At 40.0% G+C, this 18,638-nt stretch overlaps 1 protein-coding gene across 4 annotated transcripts in view; it reads right to left on the bottom strand.

Annotated features, from left to right (window-relative positions):
- The window catches only part of PPARGC1A (PPARG coactivator 1 alpha), a 729,356-nt gene that overhangs the window by 96,322 nt on the left and 614,396 nt on the right, over positions 1 to 18,638 (bottom strand). For 2 of the 4 annotated variants that reach the window (XM_049789993.1, XM_049789990.1), the window contains exons 1-2: positions 13,367 to 13,491; positions 7,547 to 7,726 (exon numbers count right to left, since the gene is read on the bottom strand). In XM_049789993.1, coding sequence (XP_049645950.1) covers positions 7,547 to 7,726; positions 13,367 to 13,414 — 228 coding nt within the window. In that variant the 5' untranslated portion in view covers positions 13,415 to 13,491. Of the gene's footprint in view, positions 1 to 7,546; positions 7,727 to 13,366; positions 13,492 to 18,638 lie in introns of those variants that run through there. The other 2 variants (XM_049789992.1, XM_049789991.1) reach the window with 1 other exon arrangement.

The following is an 18,638-nucleotide window of genomic DNA, read 5'->3' on the forward strand; positions in this document are numbered from 1 at the left end:
AGGTTTGCCATTCATAGAAAAGGCTGCCTGACCACAGGCACAATCAGAAGCAAGAATTCATTACCATGGAAGGCTGCAGAATTTTCTCTGAGGAGACCAGTGAGAAAAAGCAGACACCTCATACATTTGTGGATTGGGTTAAATCTTTTCTAGCCCTGAGGCAGCAGCGAGGTGGAGGGCCCATTTGTAGAACAATACACAAGTCTCAAACTTTTTTTAGCTCCTAAAGGTGTCCAGAAATTTAACCAGGAAGATAGTCCTCAAGTTCTGACTCCCATTGGAATATGTCTGAGTTAGAATCCGTATCATCTTCCTCTCTGACCTAACTCATAAACACGGGCTGGTGGAATTTTTCTTCAAGGTGCGACACCACCCCTTCTGCTGTCACGTTGTTCCTTTGTTTTGAAGGGATTTGGAACCCAACAGTACCTTCCCCTGAGTCCCCATACTTTCTGTCTGTCCATTGTTCTAACAGCTATCTAAAGGGACTGCTCACCCATATTACAATACTCTGTTAAAAAGCTCCTGAGCTGCCACATAAACTCCAAACTCTTAGCCTTCCATGATTTTGTACCTAGATCAAAACTTACTTGTTCTGGGGCCCGGCGGTGGCGCTAGAGGGAAGGTGCCTGCCTTGCCTGTGTTAGCCTTGGACTGACCGAGGTTCCATCCCCCGGCGTCTCATATGGTCCCCCAAAACAGGAGCGACTTCTGAGCACATAGCCAGGAGTAACCCCTGAGCATTACCGGGTGTGGCCCAAAAACCAAAAAAAACAAAACAGAACTTACTTGTCCTCTTTTGTCCCCGTTAGCGCGCACGCACATACACACACACACACACACACACACACACACACACACACACACACACCACTCACATGTAAACAGTCTTACAGTATCTGTCAATTATCTAAACATATGCATATATAAACATATATGTATGTATATAATTGCACAGGTATACTGTATTTTCCGGCATATAAGACGACTGGGTATATAAGACGACCCCCAATTTTACAGTTAAAACATAGGTTTAGGCCTATATTCACTGTATCAGAGAGAACATTCCTGTGCTGCAACTGTATGTACCACAGTGAGCCAATCACAACAAGCAAAGGTTCAAAGGTTCTACTGTAATAGACTTCCTCTCTGACTCTGGCCAATCTGAGCAGGCTTTTGACAGTGTAGATTCGGGTCCAGAACATTGTCTAATTTGCATGCATCAAAAGCCCGCTTGGATTGGCTGACTTAGAGAGGCGGTCCGAACAGCCTGGCAGTGATTGGTGCAGGATCGAGTTGGAAAATTCGTTTTGTGGCAATATTCAGACAATTTTCGTTTAGCGGCATATAGAAACATTTTTCGGGATATACTCGGCGTATAAGACGTCCCCTGATTTTTGGTTGACTTTTTTTTTTTGTTTCAAAAGTTGTCTTTACGCCGGAAAACACGGTATATAAATATATAAGGCTTAGATTGTTTTCTTTTGGGGCGAGGCCACACATTTGGTGATGCTCAAGGGTTACTCCTTACTATGTGCTCAAAAAAATCGCTACTGGCTTGGGGAACCATAGGGATGCCGAAAGATCGAGTCATAGTCCGTCCTGGGCTAACGTGCACAAGGCAGCTTGCGCCACAGCTTCAGCCCCTTAGATTGTTTTTTGATTGCTAAAATATAAATAAAAATGTATTTATATATGTGTATATGTATATAGTCATATATATTCACTAATCAATATATATATATTCATTCATGATGAATATGTATTCAGATGTTATATTCATATATATATATATATATATAGATAATCTTTTGTTATTAGAGTATTGTTTTACATTAGTCTCCCAAATGAGATTCTTTTGAAGGAGGCCAACATCCAACTCTGCTCAGAGTTTACTCCTGATTCTATGCTCAGGCATTCCTGGAAGAGCTTAGGGACCATATGCTGTATCAGGAGTTGAATCCACGTCAGTTACATGCAAGGCAGACACTTCACCTGCTATACTCTCTTAGTCTTTCTCTTTGTATGTTTTTATTTTGGAGATATACATCTAGCATTATTCAAGGATTACTCCTGGCTCAGTGCTCAGGTGAGGCTCAAGGACCATAAAAGGCATCAGAGATCAAATTCAGAAATTCGGGCCTGCTATATTTTCAAGGAAATCTTCCTTAAATTCTATACTATCTCTCTAGCCTTCCAAACTAGATTTAAAAATTCTTTAGGAAACAGATGTTTTGTGCTTTCTATATAATCCTCACATTACCTTTCACAATTCACACCATCAAGGAAGATGTGATGGTTAACTCATCTGCAAATACTGATTATTTACTTTCTGCTGTTTTCTAAGAAAATGTCTAGAAGAAATTCAGTGATCAAGACCAATAGGTAGCCTACTCCCAAAATGCAGAGTCTGGGACCGTGGAGATAGGATAGCAAAAGACCTGAGTTCAGTCCCCAGCACACTACCCTGATCCCCACCAAGAATTATCCCTGAGCTAAGAGCCAGGAGTTAGCCCTGAGCATAGCCAGGTGTGGCCCCAAAACAAAAGAAAAAAAATAACATTGCCAAAATGCAGCCTATTGAGAAGCTATGATATGATTTAAATCTCTGATAAGCACCTAATATATGCCCATTTCTGAAAGGAGAAAAAAAATTAAGACTAGGACTGACTATCAAAATAAGAAATGTAAAATCATTTCTATTCCCACCAGAGTAATCATGCATTCCTGCAAGTTTCCACCCACTGTTCCCCAGTGGCATATCGCAGGAGACCTAAAAGACAGTTAACAAGACCCTTCTCCCCTTTCTTCTCCTCCAAAAGTTCACAGTAGCAGGCCTTACTGAGAATTCCAGTAATTACCCAACATGAGTGCTGGCTACAGCTGTGAGCCCTTCTCTCTCCATTAGCAAAGGCAGATCTCGAACACACGATGAATAATGACCAAGAGACAGCTGCATTCTAACTCATCATGTCCTAAAGCACCCCAAGTCGCAGCCGGCCCAAGTGGCCGGCGAATGAATGAATGAAAGACACCCCTTCAGTCACATCACAGAGGCCTTTAAGTGTGTGTTAAAATAAAACAGAGACAAGGTGGCCTTCAGTGACCCAGGAGGACCCATGGACTATTTAAACTCACCCCATGCCACCCAACTTTACACACAGCATGCTGTCAAAGTAGCTCTTTATTCTCCTTCTTCAAACAATGCACAAAGGCAGCAGAGGGAAGGAAGTTATGTTGCAATATTCTGAAACATAAATCTGACTCCCGCCCCATCCAAGGATGGTATCGGATTTTCCTGACACACAGATTACATTCACTGATGGGGGCACCTATGGGCCTTGTGTTCTGTTTTTCTAAGTGGCTTCTGAATACTACCTCACCACCTGAATTCACACATCCAAACATCTATTGTGCAAGCAAAGATCATGTTTGTGTGTCTAGTTACTCAACCAATGTGTACAACTGCCTGTTGGCACATCTGGCTCCGTCTCCAAAATCTGCTCTTTCCCAAACTGTGATATGCAATTTCACACACACACACACACACACACACACACACACACACACACACACACACACACACACACACACACACCCATCAAGACACTGAGATTCAAGGATAGAGAAGAGGCCAAAAGAAGACATGTGTGGAGATTTCATCTTTTCAACATTTTGCTTGGGAGAACCAAGCTCAAAGCCCCCATTTTTCTCAGCCTGGAGAGTTAGCATAGAGGTAGGGCATTTGCTTTGCATGCAGAAGGATGGCAGTTTAAATCCCAGCATTCTGTATGATCCCCCGAGCCTATCAGGAGCGATTTCTGAGTGTAAAGCCAAAAGTAATCCCTGAGAGCTACCAGGTGTGACCCCCCCCCCCCAAAAAAAAATTCAGAAATGCCGGCATCCATTTTGAGCAATGTCATCAATATACTACAAGAATAGGGAAAAGTATTTCAGGATCCAGGACCTTATTTTCTTCTGGGACTCGGAAGCAGATAATGTTTGTTAGGGGCAGATCAGAGGTGGCAGGCACCATGACAGTTGGGCTTGCTCAAGTACAAGGCCTTATCCAAAATGATGAGGCAAGGCTTTAAGACCAGCAAGAAAGTGAGCCTGGGTAAAAGTCCACAGCAGTGAGAGGCTTAAAGGGACTGGCCCTGGGAAAAGACTTCTGGAAAAGGCTGCTTGAGCAGAAGCAAGACAAAGCCTGTCCAAACAAGGGTTAATGTGAGTCTTCTAAACCCTATTGGAAAAGAAGGGGTTATTAGGGACAGACACACTTTCGAATTCCACCTATGTTCACAAAGCTCCTTCCTTTCCTGTCAGACAAGATGTCTGAATTTAACACTAGAGGGCAAAACACAGAGGCCTCTTGGCTGCACACAAATAACTCAGGAAGCTGTGGTCCAGGCTGAGTTGTGTGGCCAAAGGATGGGTTTGTTGACATCAGAGGGACTTATCTCAATAGTCACTTTTGCTGACTTTCACTAAGAGAATTTCTTGACCCATAATTCCCTGGGTGTCCAATTGACTTTATAGGATTTCTGATTCTTCTTCTTCTACATTCAGGCAAGCCTGCATTTCCTCTAAGAATTCTGAATAACACAATTTAAAGGGGAAACAAAACAACAGGGGGAGTAATATATTGCCAGCAATGCTCAAGGGATCAGAGGCTACACATGCACACAGGGGTGCTACAGAGCCACTAGGGTCATAGCCAGCAGTGCTAGTAGCTGATGGCCTGGATTGGTGGGGAGTATATATTAGGGACTGGCTGCAGGACCTCAAGGCCCGAAACAATGAATGGAGCTCTACTCCTTGGAACTGTCTCCTTAACCCCAGTAGAAACATTTACTAAAGACAATGTTAACTTTGCTTGACTTAATTTTTTTTTTTAAAATAAAGCTCCATGAGTTAAGGGATAAAGCTCAGACATAGAGCAATTGCCTTGTATTTGGAAGGCCCTGGGTTCAATCTCAGGCACTGCCAAACAATAAAATTAGATCAAAGGGGGTGAAAAGGAACCTGGGGATATTGATGGAAGGATGCTAACTCTGGTGGTGAGTCTGGTGTGCAAACATTGTATGTCTGAAGCTCAATTATGGATAACTTTGTAAATCATATAGTGCCTTAATATTTAGCAATTTTTAAAAGAGCATCTTTCAACGATTGTACAATTAACACTCTTTTCACTTGGGAACAAATCTATCTCTGATGTGGAGTGCTGTCCTGTGCATTGTGGGACTTTCCACAGAATATTTTCATCTCTATTCACAAGACGTCAAAAGCATCCTTCTGACCCTCATCCCCAATCATCAAACATGGCTCCAGACATTCCTAAATGTCCTCTGGGGAGTGAAGGGTGGGGGAAGTGGTTGTCTTTCTGTTGAGAATCACTGACTTAAAATGACCTAATGAGAGATTAAATTAAATGAAGACTGTGTCTTCGAGCATTGAAAATGATTCTATCAGTTAGATGGTTATATAGAGAAACAAAAGTGGTATCTTGATATAGATGAAGCCTTTTTCGAAATGAGCCTCCTGAGGGTGTAAATGGGAAGTCCCTGATGCAGGTAGGACAACCTATTCAAAGGACACAAGGTCATAGAGAACGTTGTCTTTGCAGAAATGAGCCCACCAGGGAGGAATTGCCACTAGGCCATCTCCCTCCCCTACACTTGTCTTCCCAAGACGATTCCCAAGGCAGTGTCTACCAGATGTAAGGAATGCCAATGTGCCAAAACTGATGTTCAGATAAGAGGCTTATAGAGACACTTTTTTTTTAAAGAAAAAACTACTGTTTATTTAATGCAGCATGACTTAAAATGGGCTTGTAACCTGACAAGTGTACTGAATGAGGAATGTTCAATTTACCAGTTCTAACTAGCCAAGTCCTCACATGAACTTTCCAAGACCCAGCTGAAGCCTGGGAAAGTGGAACTCACCACAAACTCTGTGTTTCCCTGACCTAACTCCATCGCCCTGCCCTAGCTTCACTCACTACCTTGAGCAAGCTTTTAAGGCCAGTCCTGGCTCTAGAAGTATTCTTCAAAACCTCAGCCCGACAGCCACCTCAGCTTACCAGCTCCCCATGCTTTCATGTCAACCAACACTGAAAGGAAAGATTCTCTGTTCTATTTTTAAATATATTGAGCAAAGGAGCAGCTTGATATGTCTTTGTAAAGGATGGCTGTCACCCAAATTCACTGTTATTCTATTTTTATCATTGATAGAGACTTGGAAGTCAGATGCATGCTGAGTTCAAATCCTAAGTCTTTATTTGTCAACTATGTCATTTTTTGGAAAATCACTTCATCTTCCTGAGACTCAGTCTCCAACTATGCAAACTGGGGAGGATAACACTAGTACTGACAGTGTAGGCTGTTTAGAGGTACATATGATATGACCTCCATCAGGCATACATGTCCCAAAATGTTGACTCTGGTAACCATTCTTGGCCTTCCCATTAGTTGAGGCATCCTGTAATCATTATCTCACAAAAATTTTGTCAAGAGTCTCTATAAAGTGGATACTGGAAAATCTTAGTAAATATTGTAAAATTTGTTTTCTTAATGACTCAATAAACATTTATTCAGGATCTTTTATGTGCTGGGTGCTAGAAAAACTCAATAAATATTGTAAAGTTGGCCTTCTTATGACTTTAATGCACAACACTAAAGTTTAAGAAATATCTTTGCTGGTGGAAAAATATATTTCAAGTATCATATAATGCTTGGCACGCAACAGTTCCATGACATCCCATGACTATGGTGCTGATGGTTGTGATTTTGTAAATTTGTTAACTTGGCCATCTTAATTCACATCATGTCAGCTCCTATAAAAAATTATTTCTTTTTAAGTAACTAAGCACTGATTTTAGAAGAAAGAGCCTTTTTCCCTCAAAAGTACACTTTAATAGGAGTTGATTAACATTCTTCTTTGTTATAAGGTCGATTTCTAAAATTCTGAAATCCAGATCATAATTTTTCAGAACTGAAAAGTTGATTAATTTTGACTAATTCACAAGTCAATTTTAGAGTTGAGCTCAGAAGTTTCCATACACAAAGAAATCAGAAGTTAGGACCAAAAATAAAAACTTCTCATCGGCACTGTAATCAGATAATGTAGACACCTAAACCGTGGTTTAAAAAGCATCTCCCTACATTTTTATCAAAATTTATGCTAAGCATCATTTTCTGTGGGAAATAAAAAGAAATAAACAGGCTCAGACTTTTGTTCCTCCTAGTCACTAATTCTTTCACAATCCTTTGGTATTTCAACACAGTTTAATGCACTCTGTTATTAGTCCTAAGCCTGTTAATTCTCAAAAGAAAAAAAAAGTCCACGTTCTCAATTTTTTTCCACCAAAAATATATTTGTTCCGCCCCAAATTTTTTTTTAAAACAAAAAGTGTCTAAATATGATCTTAAAAATGTCTTTTGATGGCAGGAAAGGTGGACCTCATTATTTTTCAAACTAATAATCATGGTAGCCTGTGCCAAGACAGCTCAATGAGAAATTAATTTTCACCAAGAAACGTCCTTACCTCAAATATGTTTGAAGGCTCATTGTTGTACTGATTGGATATGATTTCTGATTGGTCACTGCACCACTTGAGTCCACCCAGAAAGCTGTCTGTATCCAAGTCGTTCACGTCTAGTTCAGAAAGGTCAAGTTCAGGAAGATCTGGGCAAAGAGGCTGGTCTTCACCAACCAGAGCAGCACACTGCAGGAGGCAGAAGGAGGAAAGCTTTCATTAACTTCAGGAATTTATTAAACTGCAATAGCATGTGATAGGAATTAAGCCTGGTTAATTCAACGACACCACCAAAGCTGATTTCCAGGGTTTTATCACCAGGAAAAATAAAAATATAAATTCTCGCTCCCTTTTATATTTTATTTTCATTGCCTGATCCACTTGAACTAAAATTTTACCCCAAATGTCATAATCAGTAGCATCCTTTCACAAACACTTGTCTCAATTTCCAGTGAGAAATTAATCGAGGGCAGTGAGGCCAATTGGGTAGGGTGCTTGCCTTACACACAGCCAATCTAGGTTCAATCCCCAGCATTCCCATATTCCTCAAGCACCAATAGGGGTGAGTCCTAAGTGCAAAGGCAGGAGTAAACCCCGAGCATCACCCTGGTGGGCCAAATCCCCAAAATCATATCACAAGAAATCAACTAGATTTGTTTTTGATCTTTTTGATAGTTAGCACCTACCAAATTGCAAACTGTCTTAATTTATTTAACTATAAAAATTTCACTCTACTCTCAGAGTATAATTCTTTCCAGGGACACATACAAGTTTGATTTTACATTGGCATTGCCCTCACACATAATGGAGATAAAATGAGCAGTTGCTAAATGAAAAATAGAGCCGAGGAAGTCTACTAGGAAAACTTTTTCTCTTTATGCTTCATTAGAACATAATAATCCACATCATTCATTTAGCAACTAATGATGCAACCCTTTGACTCAACTTTGGTTCTCTTGAATTGTTATTTAAATCATTTACTCTTATTTGGCTTTTCATCTTTTTCTGGACTTTATCCACAACAGGTTAAAAGTGAGTTTCTTGCAAAGAAAGACAAACAACCTATTTTTCTACTGTCCACTATGGATTAGCTTGCATTGTGTGTGTGTGTGTGTGTGTGTATGTGTGTGTGTGTGTGTGTGTGAATGATATAAAGAGTGCCCTATGCCTGATTTGAAAAATTCTCTTAATACACCACTTTATTAAAAATATTTTCGTTTTCTAAACCTTGTTTGAAGTGAATTCAAAGAGACTCTTTTCTTCCGAGTTTTTAAATAATTGTACTCTATTGAGAAGTTCGACGTCTCATCGACTATGGCTGGACTGCTTGTCCCCTGGGCTATTTTAAAAGTGCAGTTTGTCACCTCCTAGGCTGGTAAATGTGGTCTCCTAAAGGCCTAAAATTCTCATTGGAAAAAGCCAGCCCTTATCACAGAGGGAGCTCCTGACTTCTGATTGGCTATCAGACGACTGGGTTACTGCCCACTGTGTGGAGTTTTCCAGAAACTTCCTCTGCAGAGCTCTGGGCTTAGAGGGACATCAGGACTTTAATTCACCGCCGAGCTGATGGCATATAGATCAGAAGACAATTCTCCGAAGTGGCACCTTCATGGCCCTGTTCTCCAAGGTCAGGACAGAAGCTAGGGTTCACATGCGGGCAGCAGCTGGGCATGAAGCCGAAGATTCTGCTTGACATTTAGATTTTGAATAAAATAAGTTTTATGCAGATTTTTTTTTCTCTAGCACCCCTGTCATCCCTGGCAGGCGGCATTACACGGGTCATATGCAGCAGCATGCTCAGAAGCACCACACTGAGAAGTAGGTACGAGGTAATGGAGTCAGCAGTTGGTAAGGGGAGCTTGCTAGGAGCCTGGAAATCAATGCCATTCTGCTACAAGACCACCTGGCACCAAAAGGAACCCAAACTGCCTATATGAGCACACGCAAAAATTAGATGTATGTGAGGGAGGGGGGGCAATCCTCTGCATTGACCTTTCCTTATCATTTGATTGGTTTTTTTGTTGTTATGATCAGAGTTAGCCCAAAGTTACAGATGGATCGACTTGACTAGATTTATAAAGAAGCAGAGATTGGCAGAAGAGATATTCAGGTACAATGTTTACATTTCGTGATTGGGGTCACACGGCCAGAGTCTGTTCTAACCCATTCTGCACAAGATGTAAGGTGCTTAATCTACCTCAAGACCATCAATTTAAAGCCAAGGGGAGAGCTTTTCTCCCTGGTGCAATGTGATCCACTAGGATTTTATTGTGGATTTGGAAGGAGAGGTGAGGGGTGGTTTTGTCTATTAAAAAAAAATTGAGCACGAAAACAGAACAAGCTAAACACACACACACACACACACACACACACACACACACTAGAAAACAAGATCTTTGGATGGGGCTACAGTTTCTTCTGTGAAAAAGCATGATTTAGAAATAGTTTTTGGAAAGCTGAAGCGTGCTGCTGATTGGTCGACAAGTTCTGACTGTCTTTCTCTCCCTCTCTGCCCTCTTGAGGCCTGGTTCGTTCAAAAAAACCCTTTAACCTTCCAGAACTCTGCATTTGCAAGGAACTTGTGAACACCACTGAAAAGGCTAACTTTTGGCTGTGAGTTTTGTGGTGTGTGTATTTTATGAGGCCATAATTCATATCTTTTCTTTTCTTCTTCTCTCTCGTGGTATTTTTTCTTTCTTTTTTTTTTTTAGGATTGAAAAATGTATGTGTGTTCTTGGCAATGTTGGCTGCTAATAAAATCAGTACTTCTGAACCTGGAATTATCATGATCATTTAAAACACATTAGTAGGAGTCAAGGTTCCTGTTATTAACTTATATTTGGCCTTTGCATGATGCCAAACTTAACAGTCCGAGCCCTGTAACTGTCCTCATCTGACATGCTGATATTTACTGCTTCCCTATATATCAGTAACAGGTGTGTCTATTGCAATTACAGAGACACATTCTACAGCCTCTTTGCAACTATGACAGCTATTTCACAACAGTAGCCTTAATTTTATAACAAGATTTAAGAGGATAAAGCAGTCACAAAACACAAAAGGCTAATTATTGTATGTTCTTTCACCCCAACAGACTTTTCTCTTAGTTAAGAAGCAGACAATAAATTAGCTAAACTGCACTGATGATAATGAATCATTATAATTAAGTATAATTCTCCATTAACCTTTTGGAGGTTTTGTGCCATTGATGGTAAATTTTAAAGAGAGAGAAGAAAGAGTGGACTTGGCCACATTAATTATATTAATGAAGAGAGAGAGAGAGAGAGAGAGAGAGAGAGAGAGAGAGAGAGAGAGAGAGAGAGAGAGAGAGAGGCATGCTTCTCAAAAATAAAATAGGCAAGACGGGGTGAGAGAATTGGAGCGGCAGAATAGGAAATGGCAGAGTGTCCGTTTTAGTAGTATGCCGATCATGCGAAATAGTCTCCATCCATCTTAGTAACCTGATTGTACATCTCCTTCATGAAACTGTGAAATACGGGGGGCTCTCGGTTAGCTTTCACGAGAAAGGCCTTTATTAACCAATGTGCTGTCCCATCATTATGTGCTAAAGGGCATAATCCGTTTTAGGATGACAGCAAACATTAATGACTCAAAAAATGAAAGCTGTCTGTGCTACCTGCTGCTTGTAATATTTTAGAACAGTCGAGGTGAGCCCCAAAGCTGCTGCAGTTTAAGGAATGCAGGGCTGTGAGCAGCCTGCCACCCACCGAGCCACAGGGAAGTGAAAGGCCATTCTCAGGCCACTGACAACTCAATCCCTAGCTGGACAGTCAACCTGAAATTTCTACCTCCTTTAGGAAGGGGGAAAAAATCACAACAACAACTCAATTGGAGGGCTACTGCTTTTCAGGGTTCAGACGTCTCTGAACATGACTGCAGGAATGCCACCAATTAAAGAAAAAGTCTGTCTGCCCAGTTTCCCTCTGATCAAGTTTCTCCATCTACTCCTAACGCATCAGAAATAATCCGAGACGCAAAAAAGAAACTACAGCAGCCGAGACCCAGGGTGCTTAAGCAAGACAACCATCCGAACTCCTTGAAAAAGAAAATGAGAGCTTTGAAATAAAATTAAAAAAAGAAAAAAAGGAGGACTTTGAAGCGACTTTAGAACCCTGACTCATCATAGCCACAGGCTAGATGCATTTTCCATATCTACTTCACCCGAAGGAGCAATCACCACGAGATAAGAACCGTTCAGATCTGCAAACCTAGCCAAGCCAGCGAGCTGAGCCTGAGATTTAGACAAACTGGAAGGCAGGCAAGCCACACTGGCAAATCCAGCAAAGAGTTAAAGAAACCGGGGCATGCCTCACTAGATAGGAAAAATGCATTCCCAAGGCGGCCTGGGCCAGATGATTTTCCCTTTAGATGTCTATCTCCCGACCACATGGACATCTTATTTAATCAAATCACGTGTGGCACTCCAGACTCCCCCTTACCCTACGTGCCCCCAGCCACCCAGAGGAAGCGCTCGCAGCTTCATTTGCCAGATTCATTGTTGAGCAGCTTAGATCCTCTGTGCAAGTCAATTTGGGTCCATCTCACCCGAGCCCAGAGAAAGTTTCGCAGCTTGCCCAAGTTGTCCAAACTTTCAGAGAACATTTTATGGTGCGGGATCCAAACATGCAGAGGTCTTCTGTGTCCCCCGGTCCCCTGCCACCCTGTCAGTGACTCCAAACTCCTTGAGATGATGAGGAAAAGGCTGGTTTTTCTTCCCCCTGTAGGAACCGTGGCCAGCGAAGACTGTGGAACTGATGTATTGCTGTCTATTTTTATTCAGGCAGCTTCACACGGTCCTGCATAAACTGTATTCTCTCTCTCTCTCTCTCTCTCTCTCTCTCTCTCTCTCTCTCTCTCTCTCTCTCTCTCTCCCCTCTCTCTCCTCTCTCTCCCTCTCTCTCTCTCTCTCTCTCTCTCTCTCTCTCTCTCTCTCTCTCTCTCTCTCTCTCTCTCTCCCCTCTCTCTCTCTCTCTCCCCTCTCTCTCCTCTCTCTCCCTCTCTCTTTTTCTTTCTCTTTCCAGGCTCCAGGCAGCTCTCCGTGGTACAGAGTTAACTATTGGTTTACCAGCTCGCGATGCAAAGCCTTTACCCTGGAAGGCATCATATTTATATATATATATTTCACTACCCAAATCTTCCAACCAACCAACGAGATCAGAGTTTGAAAGCAAGACGCCTCCTTGTTTTGTGTTCTATGGGCAAAGCCATCTCAAAAGAGGCCCCCCGGAGGATTATTTTGGATTTTGTAACTTCTCTTGTCTGATGCACGGAGAGAGAGCAAGAGAGAAGAAGAAGGGGGGGGGCATTAAAAAAAAATCTAGACTCCAGTCAAACCTGACTATATCAGAGCACATCCATTTTAATATTTTTATCTTCATCTTCTTATAAATAGAAATGGCATTTTTCCAACCAGGCCACTAACCACCACTGGAAAGCCTTCAGCTTCTGATTCATATCAATATCTTAGAGCATAAATATTGCATATGAGTAGAAACAGAGCCAAAGGCACATGGAAAGAGTTTCCAACTGCAACAGATACTGATGACAGCAAAAGCGAGGCTTTGATTTGCTCAAGGCATCTCCAAGCCACCTTAAAATAGCAAACTTATTGGGAGTTAAGATAAGAATGAGATTCCCTTGGAAAAGCAAAAGAAAAAAAAAAGCTGGGTTACTTTCCTCACCCCGGCACTTCCCTCCTCCTACTCCCCCAAGCCACCACCACCCCCAAGAGGAATCATTGCATCGCGAGGGAGGGAAGAAGCTTCAGTCCTGGCTGCAGTGGCCAGCCCAGCCCCAGAGCGAGCTCACCTCGATGTCACTCCATACAGAGTCCTGGCTGCACATGTCCCACGCCATCCAGCTCCTGAATGACGCCAGTGAAAGCTTGTTCAACTCCAATCCACAGTGACACAGAGCACACTCGCATGCAGGCAAACAGCCCCTGACTGAGCGTGAACTGAAGGCACCTGTCTTACTACAGTCCACAGTCACATGACAAAGCTATTAAAAAAGTAGGCTGGGCTGTCACTCACCCAACCTCCCTTCTCCTGGGCAGCGAGCTGCTCCAACTCCTGACGTCACTCCAAGGCAGCCCTCGGCCTCAGTGAAGTAACGTTAGTTCAAAAAAAAAAAAAAAAATGAAATAAATCCCCCAAGAAGCCAAAGAAAGAAAGGAAACAATTGGACTTTGCAAGCTCTCAGCATCATGCTGTGACTAAAGCCAGCTTTGAATGCCACCGACTCTCAACGCAGCTCTGCCATGTAAAAAAAAAAAGTCAAATCCCCGGCATTCTTTTTTTTTAATTTATTTTCCTTCCCCAAACTAGCCAGGGGAGGGGGGCCAAGCTGCCTCCTTCAGGACCCAGTGGCTTTCTTTGAGAGCTCAGATATGTCTTTCCTAATTGCTGGAATTTTTTAAGATCTCCAAGTAGACTCTCTCTAGAGCTGGGGTTTGGGAGAGCTTATCACATGATGCATTTTTATTAGACTTTTTTTTAACTGGGGGAGTGTTGGAAAGCAGAGAATGATTTTTTTCTTTCTGGCTTTTTTTTTTTTTTTTGTCTTGTTTAATCAACAGAACTGCCTGGATGTGTTAAGGTATAAACAAACTCCTCCACCCAGAAATCAGCTGTCCCTGTGGCAGCAGGGAATACCAGCTCTCAAAGTGTTACTGCAGTTTTGCTCTGCTCCATATAAGGAGAACCAGCAAGAAAATACCATCCTTTCAGGTTCCTTCTCATTATTTCCATTTCCCTCCCAGGCTCCCAGAAAACAAGTGTCCGAAAGTCAAGTGGCTACAGTTAGGCTCAGATCAGTTCTGTTTCCCCTGCTCCCCCCCCTACCCCCAACATTTCCTCTTTAACTGCCTTGGGGTACTTTTTGTATAAACACTGGATTCCAACCCTCCTGCCCTGGATTGTGCCTTTTGCGTCTGAGATCAAGAATGTCTATGTGGTGAAGGAAAACTACCAAGGAAGCTCTCCTTAGAGATATTCATTCTGTGAGTTTCCTTAAAAAATAAATAAATAATTTTTTTTCAGCTTCTATTCTAAAACAATGAGAGCTAATACAGGTGCGACTGTTTTATGATGACGTGCCATATTGGATACATAACAAACTACAGGTACTAGTTACCAGCGCCTCCCACAACAGTGGCCAAGTCTCAGGGATATGGACGTGTGTGTGTGTGTGTGTGTGTGTGTGTGTGTGTATACACACTTGTGACTATATATTTGAGCCTAATGTACTTTGAAAATCAACTCCGTTCTTTTCCTTAATTATAGCCTAGCTTCAAAACAATTCCCAAAGGATGAAAAAAATATAATGCTTAAGACACAATGAATTGAAATTTCCATTCTATTAAAGGTCCATTTAATGTTTGCTCTGTTGTCCATCTCATTAAAAAGAAGTATGCAGTGATTTACTCTAACATAACATATTCTTTAAATATAAACTTGCTCAGATACCAAAAAGAAAATATAGGGGGGAAAAAATAAAGAAAATGCCAGGTTTTCTTGTTTTTTTCAGCTCACATAGATTATAGGAGATTTGACTGTTGTGATAACTGCAACAAGTTGCTAGTAAATTCCTGAATAATGTGATAAATTGAGGTTTGTCATTATCAGATACAAAAAGATGGCCATAAACATTGGTATTTTAGGTTAGCTGAATACATTTCACTGGCACCCTTTTCCCTCTTATAAATAGCAGAAAATTACTGTAGTTTTATTTTACTTTCTAAATCAAGAAAGAACAGGAAAATACAACCTCGGAAAGGCTTTTATACCTGCAATTAGTGGTATTACTCTGTACTCCCACAAAGAAACACTAATTTTCTTCCCAATTATATTCTGATTTAATGTAAAACTACAGTAAATTATTAAAATCCAGGGCAAAGGTCATTGGCTTTATTCTCTACACAGTCAACTGAAATAATAGCAGTCACTTGACCAAAAAAAGTGACATTTATTCATTATTATTAGGTGATCTGTGTGTGTGATATTCTTCAATACTTTCTGTTGTGTTTATTCATTGCAAGCCACCATTTAGGAATATATACTTATTCAATTATAATCAAATAGGTCATTTATAGTAAGACATTTAGTTTTATTGTCTTGGAGGCTTTCACCTGCTCAGGTTGTGTTTTCTTATCTTTTTGTTATATAATCAACTTTGCCTTTATCAAATCAGCACATTCACTGAAATCAAAGGTGAAATTTTATTTACTTTTTTTCCCTACACCTTCAGAAAGGTTAGTTGTGATAAAAACACTTAAATGATTTATAAACTAGAACATATAACTTTCCCCCCTTACATTTCTATCAGTGCATATTTCTAGTGCACAAATCAACATTTAAGTAGAATCTTGAGACATATTAGAATACATTCCATTTTGGGTCTTAAAATTATAACTCAAAAGCAAAAAGAGTTGCATTAGAAGTCACATAATTTGATTAATTATCTCTTTGGATCAAAAACACTTCTGTCTAGATTTTCTTTTCTCTTGTCTCAGAAGAATGTTAATGGTTATTTGCTTACAAATTTTGTACTATTCTGCTTTCCCAACTAGATTCTATATTGAATTCTTCCCTCTACCTTGATCATTTCTTTTTTTTTTCCTTGCAGCTTTCCCTGGACCCCTCTGCACTGCCTTCAACATTTTTACGTTTAGTTTCAATTAAGAACCTATTGAAACCCTAATTGTCCACAACAATGTATCAGAAGGAAGCTCAAAAGACATAGGAAGTGGGCACAAGGAACCTTCAATTTGGGGAGTATAATAATCCATAAAGTCATAAATATATAAAAAAAAGAAAAAGTAGCCGGAGAATGTTACCTCTTTACTCAACACAGAGTTTTTTTTTTTCTTTTTCTTTAAGCACACCCCTTTTAGGTTCAAAGTCCTTTCAGGAACCATTACAATTCACACCGGAATCAACCCTATTTTGTCTCAACAATAGGAAGAGGTATTTATTAACATCTGTTGAGTGCCCATAATGTCCCTATCTATAGACAGCAGAGATTCCACCCTATGATGTCTCTCTGTTCAGTTAACATTTCCCCAGGCGCTAACATTGGTAGGAAAAGAGACTCTATCCTTAAACTTACTAATAAGAGGCTAATTCAAGTTTATAACAAAAGTATTTGATAAAATCCTGATAGTTGGATTTTCTTCTCTATTCCTGTCCCAAAACAACAGGCTTTCCTCAGTCTCCATATCTCAGATAAATTCCAATTTTCAAAAGTAAACACAATTATAAATTTCAAAGAGCTGACCAAACAACAACACATCGTTGATTTTTTTTTTTTTTTTGGCTTTTGGGACCACACCCGTTTGATACTCAGGGGTTACTCCTGGCCAAGCACTCAGAAATTGCCCCTGGCTTGCGGTCCTTCCTCGGCTAGCGCTTGCACACCGGCCCCCACATCGTTGATTTTAATGGAATTATTTTATAAAGTTTCTGATTTCAGAAAAGTAACTAGCATAAGTATTTTTGTCCATTTGCTTTTCTAAGATTATGGCAAGTTGTAGAAGAACACATTTCAGGCTGAATTTTTACAAAAAAAGAAAACATTGATAGCAGAATTTGATCTGCCTTTTATATACCATACTTAAATCAATTTAGTTCTCAAAACTCCCCATAAAGATGATCTGTTGACCCATTTTATAATGGGATAAAACACGACAAAGATGGGAGCTAGGATAACATTTTAACAAGGCATATGGGTCTCTATAAATACTTCTAAGAGGAACTGAATGATATACAGAAAAGTTAAAGTGATTTTTTCCAATCAAAAGCACAGCAGAAACCCCTGAGTAACTTGATATCGGAGAAAGATTGTCGGCATATCTGGAAACCAACGTTATTGGGAATGCTGCCTGACTAGACGATTCTTCCAGAAAATGGAGGGGTATGTCCAGAATTGCTAATAATTTTGAAGTTAATCCTTGTTCACCAGCATTTGAAGGCTTTTTTTTCCCCATTCCTAAAGGTGCTCATTGATTCTCTTACCCCTCATCAGTTTCTGAGCACATACTAGTTGCTTCAGGCATATGTCTGAAGCTAAGACTGTACAGGAAGCCAGAGTACAGGATGAGACCCTAGGTGAAACATAGACCTCCAGGCTCTATAAATTCTAAATTTAAATTTTATTTTATAGAACACTGTTATGTAAGCCTCCTAGATTATCAGTGTTTTCTCTGGCTTTTAACATAGTATTCGTAGGTAGTTGACAAACCTCATTCTGTTTTCGTATCTTTAAAATAAAAGAGTTTTTGCAGATCAATTCCATGTAACTAAATCAAGCAACGTTCTACAATGGACACCAGAATCTATACAACTGTATTTTTAACCTACTCACAAAAGATAAGAATGAATATTTGAAATATTCATTAGGTTTTCACTTATTGCTTCTTTATTCCAATCATTGGAGACAAGACTTAAAAGGGTTTTGTTATTGTCCTTGTTGTTTTGCTTTTTTTAGAATATCTGCTTTTGGCATTTTTTTCCACAACAAAACAAAACAAAACAAAAAAAAAACCAGTGTGAAAATTGATCTGACTTAAGCTTTATAGACTAAATATAAAGCAAAATGTATGCCTTTTAGGTATACTGATAACAGAAATGAGAAGGATGGCTACAGTCTAATTTGTTCGGTATTTAACTCTGCTTTATCCATGTGTCTATATTTTCAGTTACTTTAATTATTTCAGGTCAATTCATTTATAGTACAGGGAATTTCTTGATTAGTTTATATAAGAAATATACAATGAGATTATTTGGCAATGTTTTATTGAAACTTAAATCATATCAAATATTATCAAATTTAGTACTATTTTAAAAATGCAAAGTACTATTAAGCCTCAACAATTTAATAGTTCCCATTGTAAGAAAGCTTTTTATCTCTATAGAGGAGACAACTAGATGGGTCACAGAAGACTGAGGCACACAACTTTTTAATCTGAAAAACATACTTGTTTAGTCAAACTTTTCTCCTAATACTTTCAGGGATTAGGGCTTCAAACATTGTTCTTGATACTTTCACTGTTTTAGATTTTAGGTTTTCATAAACTTAATGT

This window comes from Suncus etruscus, chromosome 16 (genome assembly GCF_024139225.1).
Source record: "Suncus etruscus isolate mSunEtr1 chromosome 16, mSunEtr1.pri.cur, whole genome shotgun sequence".
NCBI lineage: Eukaryota > Metazoa > Chordata > Mammalia > Eulipotyphla > Soricidae > Suncus > Suncus etruscus.